The sequence below is a fragment of the Cryptomeria japonica genome, chromosome 11 (genome assembly GCF_030272615.1).
Source record: "Cryptomeria japonica chromosome 11, Sugi_1.0, whole genome shotgun sequence".
Classification (NCBI taxonomy): domain Eukaryota; kingdom Viridiplantae; phylum Streptophyta; class Pinopsida; order Cupressales; family Cupressaceae; genus Cryptomeria; species Cryptomeria japonica.
In genome coordinates this window covers 110,513,320-110,534,790 of record NC_081415.1, presented here as the reverse complement: position 1 = coordinate 110,534,790, position 21,471 = coordinate 110,513,320, and the positions used below count along the sequence as shown (strand labels likewise).

At 31.5% G+C, this 21,471-nt stretch overlaps 1 protein-coding gene and 1 long non-coding RNA gene across 2 annotated transcripts; one reads left to right on the top strand and one right to left on the bottom strand.

Annotated features, from left to right (window-relative positions):
• Nucleotides 1-751: 751 nt before the first annotated feature.
• LOC131037639 (putative UPF0481 protein At3g02645) lies at nt 752-2,809 on the bottom strand. The gene has a single exon (XM_057969826.2). It carries the CDS (start codon nt 2,675-2,677, stop codon nt 1,208-1,210), a length of 1,470 nt encoding a protein of 489 aa, XP_057825809.2. The 5' UTR covers nt 2,678-2,809; the 3' UTR covers nt 752-1,207.
• Nucleotides 2,810-4,327: 1,518 nt separating this feature from the next.
• LOC131859946 (uncharacterized) lies at nt 4,328-4,873 on the top strand. The gene is made up of 3 exons (XR_009359512.1): nt 4,328-4,391; nt 4,491-4,583; nt 4,670-4,873. It is a non-coding gene; the product is annotated as an uncharacterized LOC131859946 (long non-coding RNA).
• The last annotated feature ends 16,598 nt before the right edge of the window (nt 4,874-21,471 follow it).

The window sequence follows — 21,471 nt, the reverse complement described above, 5'->3', positions numbered from 1 at the left end:
CCATTTGGCGAGACAATCAGCAACACCATTCCACTCCGTAGGGATATGTGTGAAAGAAATAGAAACCAAAGAATCACACAAATGAAGAATCTGGTTAACAACCAAACTCAACTGCCAGCTAACATCTGTAGGATGCTGTCGAGTCAGCAAATTCACCACCACCAGAAAATCTGATTCGCAAATGAGCCAACTCCAACCAAAAGCACAAGCACGCTCCACAGCAAATAAAATAGACATTCACCACTATTATTGCATTCTCAATTCCTGCAAACAACTTAAGCATAGAATGCCAATAAATTAGGCCGGAAGCACAAATATGAATCACTTTTGGGTGCTTGGCTAATCTAACAAAGCAGCCCTTTTATCATAATCAAAATTATATCATATCTCTGAATTAATGAACAGGAAAGAAAATAACAGAGGAATCTACAGTGTCTAAGAATAAAGTTTGGGACAGACAAACCCATACGTGTTCACTCTACAGCTCGGAAAAATGTCTCACAAGGTTTTAAATTCAGAAGCTTCACACAAGCAAAATAATTTATATATTTACATATGGATCGTGTTCATTACCTAGCCAAAACTGGGCTAGCTAGGCCTTGCACTCACAACCGGGAATATCTTACTGAAGGTAGGAATTGAAGCCACTGTAAGAATAAATTTCCCAAAAGAAAACATAGAGATTGTTGTTCTTTTGCCAATAAGCTGGCAATACATAGAACAAATAAAAACCAAACACAAAGAAGCTAGAGACAGGCAATTTCTTCTTTTCTATTAAACATAAAATTAATTTTACAAATTCAGAATATAGTATAATATAGATTACAAATATTTTATCTGCGATGCTGCAACAATCTAAAGCTGAACCCAGTCATACTCAATCTGGAGCTAGCTACTCAGAACTCCTTCCTCTGTTCATCTGGAGCTTCAAATTGATTTCTTAAAATCTTCCAACTCTCTAACTGTCCGTTACATTCCCCCTATTTGTCCGTTGCTGTCTTGCCCACTCAAAAACTCAAAATTCAAAATTACCAACCAACATTTAGTCTACTGGCAAAAACATTCCTGCTGCTCTCACGTCATGGGTAAGAGGAATCAAGATACCTAGGAAAATATTCTACTGCTCCTAACAGATAGGTGGCTGATGGAAGACTCGGGAGGAATCAATTTTCTAAAAGCTACAGATATGAAATACTTTAAACGGAATCTATGAGCACTTATGTTCACATTTTTGGTGAAGTTCAAAATATGAGAATAATGTCTGCAAGAAAGTCAGGAGGAGCAGAATGCATGCTCCCACCACTGATACAACTTGCCATGGCTTTGAAAAATGTTCTTGTACAAACTCACCAAATAAAACTCTATACCTACTTCTGTAATAATCATTTACAGCCTTGATTGTATTGTCAATAGGATCATATGGGCTTCTCCAGATTGATCTGCTGATGCCATTCCACAGAATGCTTATCTCTTTATCACTTCCTAAATTACTGTAGATGATACCATTTTTCTTCAGTACTGCAACATCATTAGGAGTGTCAACCAATCTGTCCATCAGGTCTGCATAGCAAGTAAAATGTCTAGTTTTCCACTTCATGAATGCTTCCAGTGCCATCATATTCCTCAAGAAAACATCTGTTCTGTAATCTATATGTATGCAAGGGAGGAACAACGTAGAACTGGAGCTATCAAACCTTATCTCGTCAGATGCCCATGTGAAAGAAGAGAATTTCACCCCTTTTCTCTGTAATTCTGTTGCTGAAGGGAGATTTATGCCAGCTTTGTGATTTGATTTTGGAGACAAAAGCACTCTAAATCTTGATGTCATCAGATGAAGAAACTTAAAAGCAGTGTTCATGAGCACAATCCCATCATGATCATGTTCAACATGAACACTAGTCTGAGCAGGAATTCTCTTAGGCACGACGAAATTGTAAAGGCATTCCAGTATATGCATTTCTTCAAGCGAATCACTGGAACGTTGTCCTGAAACAGAACGAAAAGAATCCCCAACATGCCTGAAAGGGGAGAAATTTTTACAGGCTCTTGAAATTGTCATATTAAGCCTGTTTAAAGCTTGAGTTTCTGAGCCAGTCTGCCATTCCAAAACTTTTTTCAAAATGAAAAGTGGGATTTGGTTCTCCAGCTTAAATATATCAGCCTGAAGAGGGAAGAACAAAGGACTCTTCCTTTCTGGATGAAAAACAGCTTCTATGTTTGTAACATTAGGGTTTGTCTGTTGAATTCTGGGGCTTTCACATTGGTCATAACAGCCAATAAATTCCAGAATAAACACAGCATCTCGAGCCATCATCCACCCCAACACTTCATCTCCACACCCAATTTGATCATTATAGCTGTTCCTTATCTCCCCTCCAAGGCTAATTAGATCTTTAACCAAATCCTCAAAAACCCCTTGTTTTGCCTTTTTCTCAACTTGGATGGTAAGCTTAGTTTTGTATCTTTCAGAGTCATACAGATCAAGCTTAAGATGGTGGTAAGGTCCAAGAGAAACTACCTGTGGCACGTAAGCTTCTGGCCTTTCACTTCGCAGGGGCTCTGGTATGGTGAAGATATATGGATGGACATGAGATGTTTTGCCTTGTTCTTCTCCATGCCTTTGTGCCTTTTTTATTTGTTCCAGCCATTGAGAAGCCGCTAGTTTAGTAACTGTCATCCTTTCTATCAGCAAAATTTATCAAAACTTGAAATAAGGAAATGGGCATGTGATCCAGCAACTCATTCAGCTATCCAATTTTTTTGTTTGACGTTTTCATTGAATGTTGTAGGATTTTTCATTTACTTTGGAATAACTCTATCAATTGAGTTATTAGTTTTACGAGTTATTAGTTTTACGGGGCACTGGCTATCCAGGGGAAAATTTGCACCGCCTGGATAGCCGTGCTTCCTCGGTCTGTGCCCCTCCGCGTTCGTGTCTGCCCGCCTGCGTGAAAGGTGTCCGTGAAAGGACGTCGCCTCAAACCGCTCGTCACACGTCTGCCGGTCCGGATTTCCCTTTTTCCTGCGGATTCCGGATTTACCCCCTCCGCCTCCGTGCCGTTCCAATTATGAAACATGAAAAGTATACAACAGTTAATGCATATATTCATATAACTAGGGTTGGAATAAAGTTGTTGGTTATTGATAATTTATGTGTTATTTTACCTATGATTTAAATATTGATAATATTGGACAATGATAAAGAGATGATGATAAGTTCTAGAAGGGATATGTTGATAGCTATAAACTTCATTATTATGATTTGTCTTCACTTTGAGGTACATATGTGAATCTCAAAATGAACATATATTATAAAATTAAGGCTAGATATTTTGTAGTGCAATTAAGTCTTTAATTACAATAATAGTTAGAATAGATAAAATAAAGGATATAAAAATGAAGAAAACTAATTAGATATTTCATATGTTTAGTTCAATTGTTTGATTTGGTCTCTTGAAGTTCTTGGCTTCCAACGAAATTCACATTTTTATTAAAAAAATAAAAGTTTGATTATAAGATGTTTGGTTTTATCTTAGTTGAATGTGTTTTTTAAGCTTATAAGTGTTTTAAAATTCATCAAATTCATTAATTTTTATGATTAGTCTACTCATAAATCTACATGTAATTGATAATTGAATATTTTTTGTAAACATAATACTTAAATTGTGAATATTGAAACTTTGATAATTTTTAGTTTGAACAATGAAAATAAAACAACCTCAAAAAAGTGAAGATTAAAAATGGAGCAACCTCTTTAAACACAAAGAAACCGATACAAATAGAAAATCTAATTATATTTTTTATTTGTTATACAAGCTATAGATAGTAAGTTAGTCAATATTAAACATTTTTATTAATTTTTATTGAAAAATACTCAATTCCTATCTCTAACCATTTTTTTGTACTTAATTAAACAAAAAGATACAATTTCTAGAGATCAACCATCAATGCTTAGTATTATTTCAGCTCAAACATTTCAACAAACTGTTGCAGGTAATTATGAATTTTAATATTGTTTAGATTAATTACGTAATGTGATTTTATACTTGAGCATTTTATCTAAGTTGATGTGTTACATGTGTACTTCAATGCAATTTCAGGTGATAAAGAAAAAGATCAACAACATATGCTGCCCTTTTCTATTGATCTTAACCAGACATCAATGACAATGGATGCAATACAAACTAGATATGGTCACAAAATTATTAAATAAAAACAATCAATTTTGTGTCTTTAGTTTGTAATTAATTTTATCTAAGCTGATGTGTTGAATGTGCTTGTTATTGCAACATTAGAAGATCATCAAAAAAATCAAGAATATATGGTACCGATTTCTGTTGATCCTGAGAAGACAACAACAACAATAGTTGATGCCATGCAAGCTAGAGATGGTAATGAAATTGTGAAGTGAACTTCATTAATTTTCAGTCTTTAATATATAAATTAATTTTATACGTGATATATTAATGTGAATGTTATTGCAACTTTAGATGGCCAACAAAACTCTCAAAAAAACATGCAACCATTTTCTATTGATCTTAATCAAATGATGACAATAATGGACACAATGCAAAGCGGAAACGGTAAGTAAATTATGAAATGAACTTCAATCAAATTTGAGTCTTCAATTTGAAAATTAATCTTATAATGTCCTCATATGTATTTTCAGGTGTTGATGATATTCATATGGAGGATCATGATCAACACTTTTTTGGTTAATCACTATAGTGTATTATTCTCCAATGTATTAATCGTTAAGTACTTTAACTCTATTTTAAAATTAGAGCTTGGAGGGAGTGGATTGTGGAATTAAGATAAAGACATTATTTGTATATTGTACTTTTGAGTTAGACTACTATTGTATATGTGAAAAATTGGCTCATCCTGTTGTAAGCTTTTGTGAAATTTATGTGTAGTGACTTACTCACTTCCACAATGGTCACATTTATTATTATATATATAATACAAAGTTGCAATGATATATCTCCTATGCTTATATTTGACAACAAATTTGGTAGTGTGAGTTCTCTCATATTGTGACTATAACTAATATGAATGATATGTGCATTTCCAATGGATTTGATTTCCAATCATGGTGGTAGCTCTATGATGCTTTATATTTTCATTTCTATATTATATCTATTCATCATCTTGGTGTATTTATGTTGTCTCCCACTTCCCATTCAACATTGTCTCATCATTCAATCTATTGTATTCTGTAAGGGGTGGTATTTATATTTGAAGATTATCTAGGTATGAATTTTATTTATCTATGTTTGAAAAATGGACAATAAAGATATTTTAAAAATTAGGCATATAAATTATGAATAAAAAATTTATATATATAAATTAAAAAATAACCAATTTGTTAAAACTTCTTCTTATTCTTATTCTCTAACGAAAAATATTTGGCTCTTCCATATTTCAACTATATTAATGATGTTGCTTACTAAATCTCATAAGGTCTTGAAAAGATTTCAAATTAGAGGACAAATTTAACATGTAGAAGGTGTAGATTCGTTTCACAAAGGTTAGAATTTCATTGTTTCCTACCACACTTATTTGAGCCTTCCTAGGGAATTTATTGATCCATTTGAAAGTTGATCATAAATGAAGTTTTCAAGGGTATAGGGGAATTTGACATTCAAACAATATCTATCTTTACATACGCATTTGACCTTTATAGGGGAAGTTGCTTTCATGTTTTGTAGGTTTCATATATTTTTGACACCTCATTGTGATGCACATTAATGTCTCTCTAACATATCTATGTTATGGGATTTTTTTTTACTTGCAATTTATGCCAATATTTGTCTAAGGCCATGTACATACACGTGGGAATAAATTTTAAAAAAAATGAATGTGCGAGAGTGCATTTTACCAAAAAGAAACAAAGTATAGTGTTATACTAAAGTATCGGACAAATATACTTTGTTTCTTTTTGGTAAAATGCACTCTCGCACATTCATTTTTAAAAAAATTTATTCCCACGTGTTTGTACATGGCCTTAGACAAATATTGGCATAAATTGCAAGTAAAAAAAACCTTCCCTTCTTAAAACCCTACCTTTATCAAATAATAAAACAAATTTTAATTATCAATTGGATGGAACCCCACTCTGTACATGATCGTCTTGAAGTTTAAGTCCTTTACTATCAGTACAATGAATTGTAGCAATCAATGGGTTCTCTTCCCATTCATTAGTACAAATGCAAACAAGAAATGCAACATCATTGTGATTTGATATTTCTTGTATATATGATTATTGTAAAAAAAAAAAAAAATTCAATAAAAGTGGATTATTCCACTAAACTTTTTTATTAATATTTTTTATTTTTTACACAGGATTCAAAGAGCATACCAGAGGAAAGAACCCTAGGAAGAAAACCTCTGGTCACAGCTCATAAAATAAACCTATAGTATCTAACGGATCAATTTATACACCCCACCCAAAACCACATACAAAATGCGGTCACAACACATATAATTTCAGTTTTGCATAGAGCCCATATGATAATTTGCCAAAAAAAAACCCATCGGATAATTTTCAAATGTAGACTCCATAGCTACTATCAATGGAAGAAGATCAAAAAACCTTTGGAAAAACACTATTATATCAAATACCATGACCTCGAACTCTTCTCCAGACAACGAACATGAATACTTGAAATGAAAGGGGAAAGCGTGAATAATTATCATCATAAAATTTTACATCGACGTTACTCAAGAAAATCATATGAGTCCTATTGTTGCAAACCTTCCCATACCCTAGAAGGAATTTCCTCAAAACCCACCTCTCGCTGATTAGCATTGCTATCAATGGCTAAATTTGCCAAATAATCTGCAATCTTATTAACTTCTCTGTAACAATGGGATACCAAGAAAGATTCAAACAATTCTAATTTTTGTAAAATGGGATCAAGTATATACTGCAAATTCCAACAATTTGATTTCTTTTTCATAGCACATTGAATAATCACCATAGAATTGCCTTCAATTATTAAGTCCTTAATTCCCAAAGAGATTGCCATATCTAGTCCAAAAGACAAAGCATGAAATTCTGCATAATTGTTAGTTTTAAAACCAATAGCATGACACTTAGCTCGAATAAAATTTGCGTTGTGATCATAAATTACCATGCCTACCCCAGCCGGCCCAGGGTTACCACGAGAGGCCCCATCAAAATTCAGTTTAAAGTGCCTCTGCAGAGGAGGTTTCCATCTAGCAGAGCATCTCTTACCTTTTGCATCATTCTTTTTTAAAATTGAACCATGAGAGGGTAAAACTGACAACAACTTCCAAACTCTAGTAACTCTACTATCCCAGTGCGAAAAAGAAGTAAGATTTTCCAAATTCTTATAAATAAATGACAAAGCAACCTCAGAGATTGAAGAATCAATTTTTAATAGAACCTCAGACATAGGAGACCTTTTTTTTTTAAATATCCTATTGTTTCTCTCTATCCAAACATTCCAAATCACGATAGATGGAGATATGATCCAAAGGCATGCATAAAAAGATGAGGCAAACATAAAGGGCCAAGATCTAAAATGGGAAATGAGATCCTTACCAATAACAAAGGATATATTTAACTTCTCAAACAACCACTACCAACATTCATAAGCATAATCACAATGTAGAAACAGCTATGAAGAAGATTCCAAATTTTTGTTACAAAGGACACAAGGGAAAACAATAGTAATACCAAGCCTGTCTAGTCTCATACCTGTAAGGACTCTATCCTGAACTGCCAACCAAGAAAAGGCTCCAGCTTTGGGAAGACAAGCCGAATGCCAAAACAACTTATAAGGCCAAGAAGATAAATCTTTAGCAACCATAAGAGAGTTGTAACCATCTTTAGCAGTGTACTTACCAGAAATATTCTTTGTCCAAATAAGTTCATCCTTAGAATCAGAAAGAAATACAATTCTATCCCCCAAAATCTTTTCAAAATCTAATTTCATGCTTTGATCAACATCTAAGAAATCAATTGACTTCCATCTAGCTAGCTTAAGGGGTCCACTAGTTACAATTTCAAAATAATCTGCTACAAAAACACCCCAAAGGGAGGAAAGAACAGTGATCAGAGGAGACCAATCCCTAATATTCACCAAAGGTGTGTGTTCATTCCATACTTCATCCTAGAATCTGACCTTTCTACCATTATGAACAATCCATGAGAGATGAGGCAAAATAACTGATCTACATTTACAAAGGAAATTCCAACTAGCAGAACCCGAAGGCAAATTTGAGACTTTAAAAATGTACTCTCGGTCCATTATTTAAATATTTGGCAAACATAATCTGTGCCCATAAGGAGCTAGGCTTGTCATATAATTTCCAAACCAACTTAGCACCTAAGACTAAATTCTGATTCTCTAGACTCTGAATTCCTGTTCCCCCAAGTTCCTTAGGCAAACATACCTTACCCCATGCAACTAAAGGGAGTTTCTTCTTGCCATCTTTATTATTGTTCCAAAGAAAATCTCTAAGAGTATCCTGTAAACTAACAATGGTTGCTTTTGGAGACTTTAAAATAGACATGAGATATATGGAAACAAGATTCAAAATAGACTTGATGAGAACAATTTTACCCACCAAAGTTAACCATCTATGATTCCATGAGAGAATTCTTTTAGAAATGACCGAAATAATCTTATCCCAAAAACCAATCTTATCCTATTTAACAAAGAAAGGAATCCCAAGGTAAGTACATGGAAGATTTCTAGTCTCAAATCCCCAAAAGGTTTGCAACCTATGTTGAACTAGTTGTGAAGTATTAAGGAAAAAAATCTTTGATTTATCACCATTCACTTTCTGACCAGAAAACGATGCATAATTTTGTATTATTCCTTTAATCACTTTTGCCTCAACTAACGAAGCATGTCCAAATAATAGAGTATCATCTGCAAAGAGACAATGAGAAATACTTTGGGGAATATTCTGAATCCTTATACCTTTCCAAAGCCCCCCCACTTCAGCAACCCTAATAGCCCAACTAAAGGTTTCAACTAGGAGAATAAACAAAAAGGGAGAAAGGGGATCTCCGTGTCTCAAACCCCTAGAGGAAGTGAAAAAACCACAAGGAGAACCATTAATTAAAACCGAGAATCTCGCAGAAGAAATACATGCACGAATCCATTTGACCCAGGCCTTGGAAAAACCTAACTTCTCAAGAACAACACATAAAGCCCCCCACTCTAAACATAGTAAATTATTGTAAATTATTGCTAAACATAGTAATGTAAGATTATTGCTCTAGACAAATTTAATAACTTTTTTGGATTAGATTTTGTGGTTGTATTTTAAAGAATGTTTCAGATTATGCTTCATGATCCACCATCAGGATGATTGAATGCTATCAAAAAACAAAAATATTGATGAAAAAAAACTACCACACAATCTAATTTAGAAACAACTCTTCCAAATCTCATGTATAATAGAAACTTGATATCCCAAAAATTTAATGACTACAAAATCTTGGTTTGAAGCCCACTTCAATGGTACCATACAGACCTAGAATTTTACTAGGCCACCCTATTGTGATATGACGGTTTGGTCATTGCAATATCTTTCATTTGACGTTTTAAGTAAACTATCAAAGAGAGTGGGAGGAAAGTTAGATTAGAAAGGTGTATGTTGCATAAACAAATGAAAGCACAATTATTGGCATATAAAAAGAATTAAATGCTGATGCTTTAAAATATTATAAAATTAGAAACATTTTAAAATATTCTAAATAAATTTATATTTTTATAATAAACATTCTAAAATGATATATATCAATGTTAAAAATTATAATACTATAATATATATTACCTTAGAAAAAAATCACAACTTTTTAAGCTGTCATGTTCCAAACCTATAGCATGAACATGAAAAAAGAATTGTCATTTAATTGGAGGGGGAGAACAAAGTTTTCTATTCATCAACTTTTATTTTATTTTTTTAAGAAAAAATCTGTTCTAGATTGCTGATTTGATGATCTTTTGTCATAATTTTGTGTTTATGGCATCTTAAATTTAAAATTAAATAAAGAAAAGATACACATCTATCAAATACTGTTGAGTTTTTTATAAGCTCTTTGATATGTAAAATTCTAACATTTTAAAATAGTTTGGGTGGAAACAAGTTCACTCATTGAGTCTTGTATTCTATTAGTAATATAAATTCGTGAAAAAAGGCTTGGGTTGAAACAAATTCACACTTTGAGTCTCAAATGGGTGTAGCCAAATTGTATATAGGGGAAAGGACCCAGTAGTTGTGCACCCTAACTTCGCGCTTCTCAAAATCCTAGGTGGAAATTTCAAATCACTCCAATTTGTTCACAGCAGCTTACTTGGCAAGTCCTTTGCTTATAACTAAGGTTTCAGGGCCACATCACTAAATATGATGCCACATCAACATGCTTTTTGCCAAGGTGTCCAAAACAACCCCCCAAAAAAGTGAGACCAATAGGCGTGCAAAAGAGATCCCAATAGTTGTGCAGTTGACATGGCATCACCTGATTGGTTACTTTTTACAATACTATTGGTACGTTTCCTAACAACTATTGGTACATTTCCTAACAAAAATTGATATTTTTTGTTTCAAACAATAGGTTTTATTTGTTAAATTTTTGGAACAAAAGGTATCAACAACCCTCACAACAATTGGTACATGCTCAACTACTAGGTCCTTTCCCCTATAGTCAAAATAAATTGTTTTGGCCGGTATAGTTGGTGGATTGGATTATTTTGCTGAATTCGTGAATGTATCTTTCTATCACTTTTTTAATAATATATATTTTTTTTAAGTTCATACAAAATTAAATAAATATATTACAAAATATTTTTTAATGAAATATATTTATGATAAGTTGATATCAATATATTTGGAAATATGATTTTGTTTATTTGATAGTAAGAATTTTCAATGGATTTAAGACACATCTATAATTTCATTTAATTTATATTTAGAATATTTAATAGTTTATAATAAATGTAGTAATAACTTATTTTATATTAAAATTAAAAAGAAAAATGATCATTTTAAAAAGTCTTTTACAATGGATATATATATATATATATATATATATATATATAGCAAAATGATCATTTTAAAAGGTCTTTTACAATGGTTTTGTATTTTCAACCTTTAAAGGTAGAGATAGATAGAGAGAAAGAGAGAAAGGGATAGATAAGTATATAGGAAGAGGGAGAGATGGAGAGGAATAGATAGACATAGAAGGAGAGGGAGAGGGATACATAGAGATATATGCAACACAATGACATAGGGATATAGAAATAGAGATATAAGGAGATAGAGAGAGGGGGAGAGCTAGAGTCAGAAAGATAGTTAGAGAGAGAAAAGGGGTCAATTTTCAGTGGTTAAATTTTTTTATCCATAATGTAAAAATGTTACGAAATTTTATATAATTTGTTGATTGAGTTATGATATAGCTATATATCTTAATGGATAAAAATGTTAGAAGGTTGAAAATACAAAACCACTAGATATTAACAATTTCTCTAAGGTTCATGTGTTTTATATGAACCATTCACTTTATAAACAAAATTACCACCATTACAATAAATATATTAAATAACAATAATCATGTCTATAAATATGCTATTAAATTTTCTATGTTAATCATATATTTTATTATTTGTTTTGTATTTTTGTTAACATATAGAAAGCATTGTGTGCTTGTTGCCATTGTTGTTATCTTTTATCATGATTATGTCATGAATTAAATTAATATATTGAATGAGCAAACAATTAATTTGGATGATTTCTTCTACGTGACATAGAGATAGAAAGGTAAATATATAGGAGGTGATATAGAGAGAGTAGAGAGAAAGAGAGAAAGAGAGAGAGAAAGAGGGATAGGGGAGGAATGAAGCGAATACGGTAGAGATATGTAGATAATGAGATGTAGATAGAGAGAGAGAGAGAGAGACAGAGGAGAGATTTGAAGAAAAAGATAGAGGGGACATAATTAGAATTAAAGATAGACATAGAGAGATAGAGATAGAGATAGGGATGAAGAAACAAAGAGTTTGTGTTTGAGTGAGTATTATTAGTACTTGTCGTAGGCAATACTATTGCATCAATTGTTCTCCACTGATCAAAAGTGATTATTATTTTTGTAAATGAAGTGTTTTTTCTATTTTATAGGATTTTTAAATTAAATTAAATAAAAAAAATTAAATATTATTACACAACAATATTTCTATTTAAAAAATAAACTCAATTATTGTATTATTTTTATAACTACAATTTTGTATAATTTTTGTTGACATCATCTATTTGATAATACTTTTTGAAAATGATAATTTTATTTATTATCATTTTAATATATACAAAATAATTTAATAACTTTTAATCATAAATTTATATATTTTTTGTCATTAAGAAATACATATTTTCACTCTAATGTTTATATTATACAATTTTATAATTATAAGTAGTTATTTTATCAGGATTAGTTATAATATTAAATAAAAATAATTTGAATTATATAGTTTTAAACTAATAATTACTAATTAAGTTTAAGATTGGGATTACCCCGCAACATAGCGGTTAGTTGCAAGCTCTTACATGGGACGTCTTGGGTTCGAGTTTGCTTGAGTTTGGTTGAGCCCCTAAAAAATGCGGTCTCAAAAATTATAATATTTATATTATATTATAAATATTAGTACTTCCCATAGGCAATACTATTAAAAAATGATTATTATTTTTGAAACAATTTATAAGAATGATAGATTTTAAAGGCTTTTAGATTTCTTTATATTTATGAAACAAATACCTATTTTAAATATCTTTTTCATTTTTAATTGATAATATATCTTGTAAATAAAATATTTTTTTGTATAGATATATAAAAATTATTTTTGAAAATATAGACCTAATAAAAGCAATTAACTATTGCATAGAGATTTGATTCACACTATTTAAATAAAATAAAATATAAATATAAACAATAAAAAAGATTGCTTGTTGTTTAGATTTGATATAATATATTTCAAATTGAATTATAATCTATATTTTAAAAATAATTATTATAATCTATATTTTAAAAATATTAATAATCATTACCCTAAAAATAATAATAATATACATTGCGGGCTACCTTGTTCTAGAATACCAACTTGTTTACCTTTTAATACTATAAATTTCAACATTAAAAAACTTTATAATTTATGAATATAGTAAACCAGTTATATAGAAAGAACTGTCAGGGTTTCAACTAACTCACCTCTCACCTTGAGGATCACACAATCAGCCTGCCTTCAATTGATGGTTTGTCCACACCAAGGATCTTTTGAAACTCCCACCTCCTCAAGTTCAAATTTGTTCTAAATACCATTTGACATAGCTAAGGTTAGAGGGTCCAAATCTTGTAGCCCAACATACACAAAAACACAATAAAAATTGAATGCATATGATAACATATACATTTATTAATGAAAACAAAATGATTACATTCCCTCAATCCCTCACATACTCCTTACATTTGGCCCATTGGCCCTACATGTTATTAAAGTGAAAATAGCCTAACAAAATAAGAATTGAATGCATATGATAACATATACATTTATTAATTGAAACAAAATGATTACATTCCCTCAAGCCCTCACATACTCCGGACACGTCTATTCTAGTTCCAAAACAGTAATACGGATTGACTAACATATGATAACATATACATTTATTAATTGAAACAAAATGATTACATTCCCTCAAGCCCTCACATACTCCGGACACGTCTATTCTAGTTCCAAAACAGTAATACGGATTGACTAACACACGTGTTAGTCATGTGTTTTACACCGTCAATTTTGAAATAAACAGCTGTGATTGACTAACACGTCGCTATCACGTTGTATGAAAGGTTTGTTTTGAAGCCAGAATAGCTTCGACCTCATACTTCTTACATTTGACCCATTGACCCTACATACAAATATACAAGCCGTCATGGACTTATTAAAGTGAAAATAGCAAAAACAAAAGTCTTCCAGATCAGTTCCTCCCTATCTTCTGCTCCCTAACTCTTCCCTAACAACTGTTGGTGATCTCCTATGCTTCTTAATGTGTTTAAATACTAGATCCTATCAGTGGAAGTGATCCACATCAGCCTCCCCCGTCCCATACTTGGTGTAATGTGTGCACAGGCTCCGGATGCTTGAAAAGGGTCTAAATCTTGGTGCAAATAGATATGGACCTATCTGGATGTTGCCCAACCACATATCCATCACATACTGGAATGATGAAATTATAAAGGCATTCCAGTATATTTTTACAGGCACATGAAATTGTCATATTGAGCCTGTTTAAAGCTTGACTTTCTGATCCAGTCTGCCATTCCAAAACCTTTTTCAAAATGAAAAGTGGGATTTGGTTCTCCAACTTAAATATATCAGCCTGAAGTGGGAAGAACAAAGGGCTCTTTCTTTGTGGATGAAAAACAGCTTCCATTTTTTAAAATAAGGGTTTGTCTGTTGAATTCTAGGGCTTTCATATTGGTCATAACAGCCAATAAATTCCAGAATAAACACAGCATCTCGAGCCATCATCCACCCTAAGACTTCATCTCCACACTCAATTTGATCATTATTGATGTTCCTTATCTCCCCTCCAATGCTAATTAGATCTTTAACCAAATCCTCAAAAGTCCCTCCATTTGCCTTTTTCTCAACTTGGATGGTAAGCTTAGATTTATATCTTTCTGAGTCATACAGTTCAAGCTTAAGATCCACCATGGTTGTAAGGTCCAAGAGAAACTACCTGTGGGATATAAGCTTCTAGTCTTTCAATACGCAGGGGCTCTGCTACAGTGAAGATATATGGATGCACATGAGATACTACTGTAGGAACTGTCATCTTTTCTATCATCAAAATTCATCAAAGTTTGAAATAAGTAAATGGGCATGTGATCCTGCAACTCATTAAGGTCTCCACAGATTTTTACAGTGCTATCATTTTCTGCAGACATGATTCAGGCGGATTCACATGGGTTTGTGACTCTGTACAGAGTACATTTTAGTCCCTAATCATGTTTTGGGAAATTTCAAGTCCTTTGCCCTCAGGTTATCATCATATTGGGAATGCTGGACTTCAGCACTCCATTGGATTCCCTTGTGAAGTGTCATTTTGAACTCATTAGTACAAACACAAACATGATGCAATGTTATTTTCAACTCATTAGTACAAACGAAAACATGATGCACAATGTTGATTTGATTTGTTCTTTCCTGCTGACATGAACGCCTGTTTGTATGTGGACAGATGACCTCAGGCATTGCAAATCAAAGAACAATAACGTGTAGAAATCAATGGAGGTAGAAACTTTTAAGGGAGGGATCTTATGTATCAATGAAGTTGTACAATTGGTCTAATTATTAATCTTTTTCTAACTAGGCTGTAGCTATTCTGGTTTCAAAAACGCTCCAACCGTATTGCTACTTTCGTGTTATACAATAGCGGGGACAGCAGCCGCAATACTTCTGCCGAGCCCTGCAGTCATTCTGTGCCTATTCTATAATTTTTCTGTCTGCATAACACAAAAGTTATGCATCGTATGACATCGTGGTTTTGAAGTCAGATTAACCACGTCCTTCTAAATAGACATATCAATAGACAGCTAATGGCCCTCCAAATGATTTTTTAGTGTGCTTTTAATTCATGAAATCTAATGAAAGGTAATTGAAACATAGACGGTAATAGAGCCCCTTCTCTTAGTAGAGTTTAGAATTTGAATTTTGGAAGATTTTTTTTTTTGGAATTAGAAATTTCTTTCATAAGAATATTTTGTTATTATCTATCATTAATTTGTAGTTTTTATAAATCTTAACACTTAAAATTTAGAAAAAAAATTGGAATTCTTTTTTCCACCAAAATATTTAAAAAACCCTCCTTTCATAGAACCCCTACTTTCATAAAATAATAAAATTAATTCAATAATGTTCTAATTTGTCTCACAAAAGACTTCGATGAAACCTTGAAACCTTCATTCAATGCATGATCATCATGAAGAAGAGGTTGGATTGCCAACTAGTCCTTTGCTTTTAACCGGACTAGATAAGCAAAAAATTTGGAACCCCACACATTCCAAGATCATCATGAAGAAAAAACTAGGCTGTTAGCTAGTGCTTGTCATTTAATTGGAATGGGAAAGCAATGTCTTTCTATACATATGTCCTAGATTACTTTTTGGTGAGTCTTATATGTAATCATTGTATTTTGTAACTATATTGTTTCACAAAGGGAAATCTTTGTAGACTATGCAATCTTTTAAACTATCATATATGATCCAAATAAGTCTTATTTTGAATTTCTAAAAGTAATATGATTTTATGAATTACATTTATGATGAGTTGACATTAATCTATTTAAGTATGATTTTTCAATCATCTAATTTATTTTACTTGGATATTTTTGTTATATAGATTAATGAACTTTTGTTGGAGGTTAGCTCCGATGTTTTCTTTTTTCTCTTTCACTATATGTGACATCATTCTTGCCTTTCTTTTTTTGTAGTTTATATATAAAGTTTTTTTGTCATGTCTCTTTTTTGAGCAATCAAAAGATTTAATAATTTAATATTTAGTTGCTCAAAATAAATTTATTGTAGTGATAAGTGCAACTGATATTTTATTATTAAATTGAACGATTTTTCATGGTGATGTTTCATTTTAAGTTTAAAGTGGCCACTAAAGTATAAAAGACAAATAAAAAGGTTAACTTTTAGGGTTTGGGAGAAAAATAAAGCAAAAAATATAAATTAAATGTTTTTCCTCAAAATAAGTTATGAGAGGAATGTTGAATAAGGAAAAAAGATTCATTCGGGAATTTTATCAAAATCCTATTTTCTCTTGAGGCTAAACTTCATTCATCTCATATGCCTTAGTCAAGATCTTAAGGTAAGATTGGTTTGGGAAGTGAAAAATCTTCCTTATCCAATATGAATTGATTCATTCAAAGTTATGATTTGTGTTGGAAGTTGTGAAATCAAAGATTGGTCTCAACCGGATTTGTCTCTGTCGGATTCAAGAATTGATAGACAAGAAAATTGTAGAAATTTTGCAAGCAAATAACAAATTTGTAAGAAAAGACTACTACTTTTATGTTGACCAATTTATATTAGCCTACTCCATCAAAGGAAGCACCATAAAAGTTGGAGCGTTGTATTAGTATATTTTAATAAATATTTAATACTATTTCAAATATTCATCGTACTTGGTGAATTCGTGGAGAAGTCGCACCAAATAAAAACACATCAAATAATGAATTGTGATATAGAGACACATTGGTTGGAAGAAATCACATGGGAGTTTTGTAGCCAAGTCTAATCTCCAAGAAAAGCAAATTGATTAAGATGGTTATGGAACATCTAAAGTTATAAAGGAGCCATAAGAGTTAGATTAAGGGTTCAAAATGCAGCCAGAGTTGTCGCCATCCAATTTATTCCTTCAATTGCATTTTTTGGAGGTTGCAATTGTTTGGTTTTAAAGTTCAACCGACACACCTTTACAATTTCTTTAACTCCACATTTCTATGTCTTTTGACTCTTCATTTTCAATGAGGAGTTTTATAAAAAATTGAGAAGGATAACATTTTGTGATTGATGAAAACTTGAAGAATTTATTGCAAATTAACAAAAAGTGTTAGTTGAACCCAATTTTCTCATGGATCTAGTCAAATTGACAAACCACATGCATCATGTTGTTTGTATGTCTCTGTATTAGATAATTTCATCTTTGTAAATAATTTGATGTGGATTTATATTACTCTATTTAGTCCTATTTATTTTAGGAACAATATCCTACATTTGGAAATAGAGAGTCACAAAGTGGAATCATGACATATAATGGCATCAAAAGGCACTGAAAATTAATTAGCATGCTTTATTTTCCCAAATATTGGTCACTGGATATATGAGGATGGGTTGTGGGCCATAAACAAATATTAGGAGTCATAGATTACTTGAGGAGATGTGCCAATAGTTTCTATAGGAATGAAGAGGTTTGTGGCACCAACAAATTAAGAGACCTTTATGATTGGTAATAAACTCCTAGCAATAGTCACCAAGGGTAAGAAGTTGTAGCTATTGTATTATGAATGAACATGAGCTTTAATGTACATTCAAGTGAGAAAGGTTAGATTAACTCTAAATTAAAATTTTGATTAAAGGTTCAATTTTTTTTTTTGCAATGTACCATTGATTTAGGTCATTTATGCAATTATAGATTTGACCCAAGTTGTGAAGTGGATGAATGAATACTAATCATGACTAGATTCCTTGGGAAATTGTGTAGATGAGAACAAATAAAGCTTGGGTTATGTGCTAGCTATCAATGACAAAAATACTAATTGTACCTTTTTAATTGCATAAGAGCTCACCTAGACAAAATAGGTCCACATTAAAGGAGAAAAGTGTAAGGTATGCAATTTTTACCATTATATTTTGCCTCTCCCTTGAATTGCATGTCAATTATCATAAGAATGCATCTCAAATTAAGATTGTGTAGCTAACATGAACATACATTTATTTTAACACTCATAAAAATTATACAAATAAGGATATGGATGTTGCCTTAAGTATGCTCCCTTGGAATGAATGCCATGCCTTCAAAACTTCTAGCATCATATAGCACAAAAAACAATAATACAATGCAATAAATTGAAAGAAAAAAGATAGCAAAATGTTGGGAGAAATTTCAATTTTCAAGGAAAAATTACATGTCTTTCCTAGGCTAACAAACCAATAGATATTACCTTGTGGTAGTCAGAGTAATGAGTTACCATTTGAAATAGAGTTTGATCATATGATATTCACTATAACCCTTTATAGAATTGAATGTCGGTGGTTTGATATGCCACCCTCCAATTAGTTGCATGCAAAGAATGAAATTAAGTTGAATGAAAGTGGGAAAAGAAATGAAAAATGATATAACCACTAAAATCTCAATGTTCATATAATGATATAAAGATAGCATCATGTGACGTACAATAAATAGATGCTATAAGCATGCTCATAAAAGCACATATAATGATAGGTGGAAATTTGCCCCTAACTCTAGGACAATCAAGCAAATAGCCATGAATACTAGATGAAGTATCCTATAAGCACAAAGATTGTTCAAAATTATCATGATAATGTTTTTATGAGAATTATACTCATTATGAATCATGGTAGCATAGGATGCTAACAATGTTAGCGTATAATAGAATCATATGGTGTGGTCTTGGTAGTCATGGAATACTTTATAATCATCTTAGAAAAAAAAATTGAAATAAGTAAAGAGGTATATGAAAATGTATGAAATAAGTATGGAGGTATATAATCAATATTAGAATAGTTCCAATGCCATTAACATTGTTTCCCTTAAGTGGGTGGGTGGGTGTAAGAAGAGAGATCTCTATATCTCAGCCAAGGATCATTGTACATATGAAGTCATATTTAGACTAATTGCATGGGTTGTAGCGAATTTTAATTCATTGAGTTTTTATCATGATATGATGTTACATTTGTGAATGTATGAATTGGCTAAAGGTTAATCAACACCCAAGATGTTAATGTGGTAATGGTTCAACTATTGTCATGACCATGGTAATGTAAAAGAGTGAAAGTGAGATATATAGCATGTATTCCTCCCCTTGACTTGATTGGTGGTAAGATTGAAAGGATACAAGCTAATCAATCTAACATAAAGTTATCAAGAGGAGAAATGAAAGATTACCAAGGATTTGATGGGAGGGGAAAGATGAAACATGGAAGGAGGGGAACATATAGGTCATATCCCAAAATGATGATAGGAGAATTATTGGTAGGGGAACAATAGCTAACACCTCCAGGTGATAAAAAATAAGGATATTGTAAAGAATGAAGAGGGGAACACTAAAGTCGTGCCCACAAGAGGTAAAAAGAAAATAACATAAGGTAAACAAGTTGATCATAACTTCAATTGTTGCAAAGATGATGATAATATGATGGCTCCAAAACTAGAGAGGAGGCAATGTTAGAAAGAAATGATAAGAAAAAAGGCATTAGAAAGAATATGACAATTGTTAGGTACTCTTAATATTTGATGATGGAAAGTTTATCATCACTTTCCTTATTTATTAATGCTCAAGCTATTGATAATTCTTTATTGACATTCAATTAAGTTGGCATGTTATCTACTATAACTTGGAGCCCTTTAGAGGCTTTAGAATTACCATCTATTATTGGAAACTTTACATATTTTGGTCTTGGAAAACTACTTCTATTGTACCAAATAGTAATTATTTATTGACTTATAGTCTTCTTATGTAAGTTTTTTGTCTTTGCATTATTTCAATAAAAAAAATAAAGTATTTATTGACTTGACATTTTCTTAATCCCACTTGCAAGGCTATTATGGCAAACCTATTCTAAATGAAACCGATGGAAGTTTTTGACTAAATTGTGAAGCTTCCAATTCCTTGCAAGCGATATGTAAGTAAGTTCATTTGAATAAAAAAATTATAGAATAAGTTTGAAGCTAAGGATATATCATGATATAAGACTTTATCCTATATAATTCATGAATATAAATAAGGACATAAAATTGCTGCCATTGTTATGGTTTAGTAATGCTATTAAGTCAATATTTCTAAATTATAATAAATTATTAAGTTATAGAAATATTAGATGTTAGCTTAAAATACAAAAATTAAGAACTAAAAAGTATTAGTTAATTGAACATTTTATTTAATGTAATCTATAAAATAGATAATTTACCAAAATAGGTAATATAGTATGTTTATTAATCAGATTATAATTTGTATTTTAAAAATAATAATGGTCTAGGTGGTATTGTCAGAGATAGCTCTAGTGCTATTTAGTTTCTCTTTTTCAATTATAGAGGCTTTCATACTAATAATTTCATGGAAGCCTTTGCTATCTTCTATGCATTGAAGAGAGAGGTTGTGTTGTTGGTTGGCAACAAATTATTTGCTAAAATGTTTTTGGTTTTGATTGTGTCAAAGATTTTTTGCATCAACCGACCCATCATAAGGAGAAATGGATGAGTTAGAGACCAAGAAACAACTAAAAAGGAGGAGGAGAGGAGAGAGAGAAGGGGGGGCTACATGTGGAACAAGGCACCTAATTAGACCTAGAAAGAGAAAATAATATAAAAACTAAAGAAGATGAGAAAAAAACAATATATAAAATAAAACACTAAAGGAAGAAACAAGCCCAATTAAACTCAAAAAATGAAAATTGTAATAAAGGGAAGAAACAAGCCCAATTAAACTCAAAAAAGGACAAGTGTGATAAAAAAGGACAAAAAAAATTAACAATTTAAGAAAGCATATATATATTTTTGGTTCATTTTTATTATTGTTTTCCTTTTTTGAGTTTAATTGGGGTTGTTTCTTCCTTTAGTGCTTTACTTTATATATTAGTTTTTTCTCATCTTCTTTAGTTTTTATATTCTTTTTTCTTTCTAGGTCTAATTAGGT

What these genes read in the sequence shown, in the direction of transcription:
- LOC131037639 (XM_057969826.2), bottom strand. Translation starts at nt 2,677, where the DNA reads ATGACAGTTACTAAACTAGCGGCTTCTCAATGGCTGGAACAAATAAAA.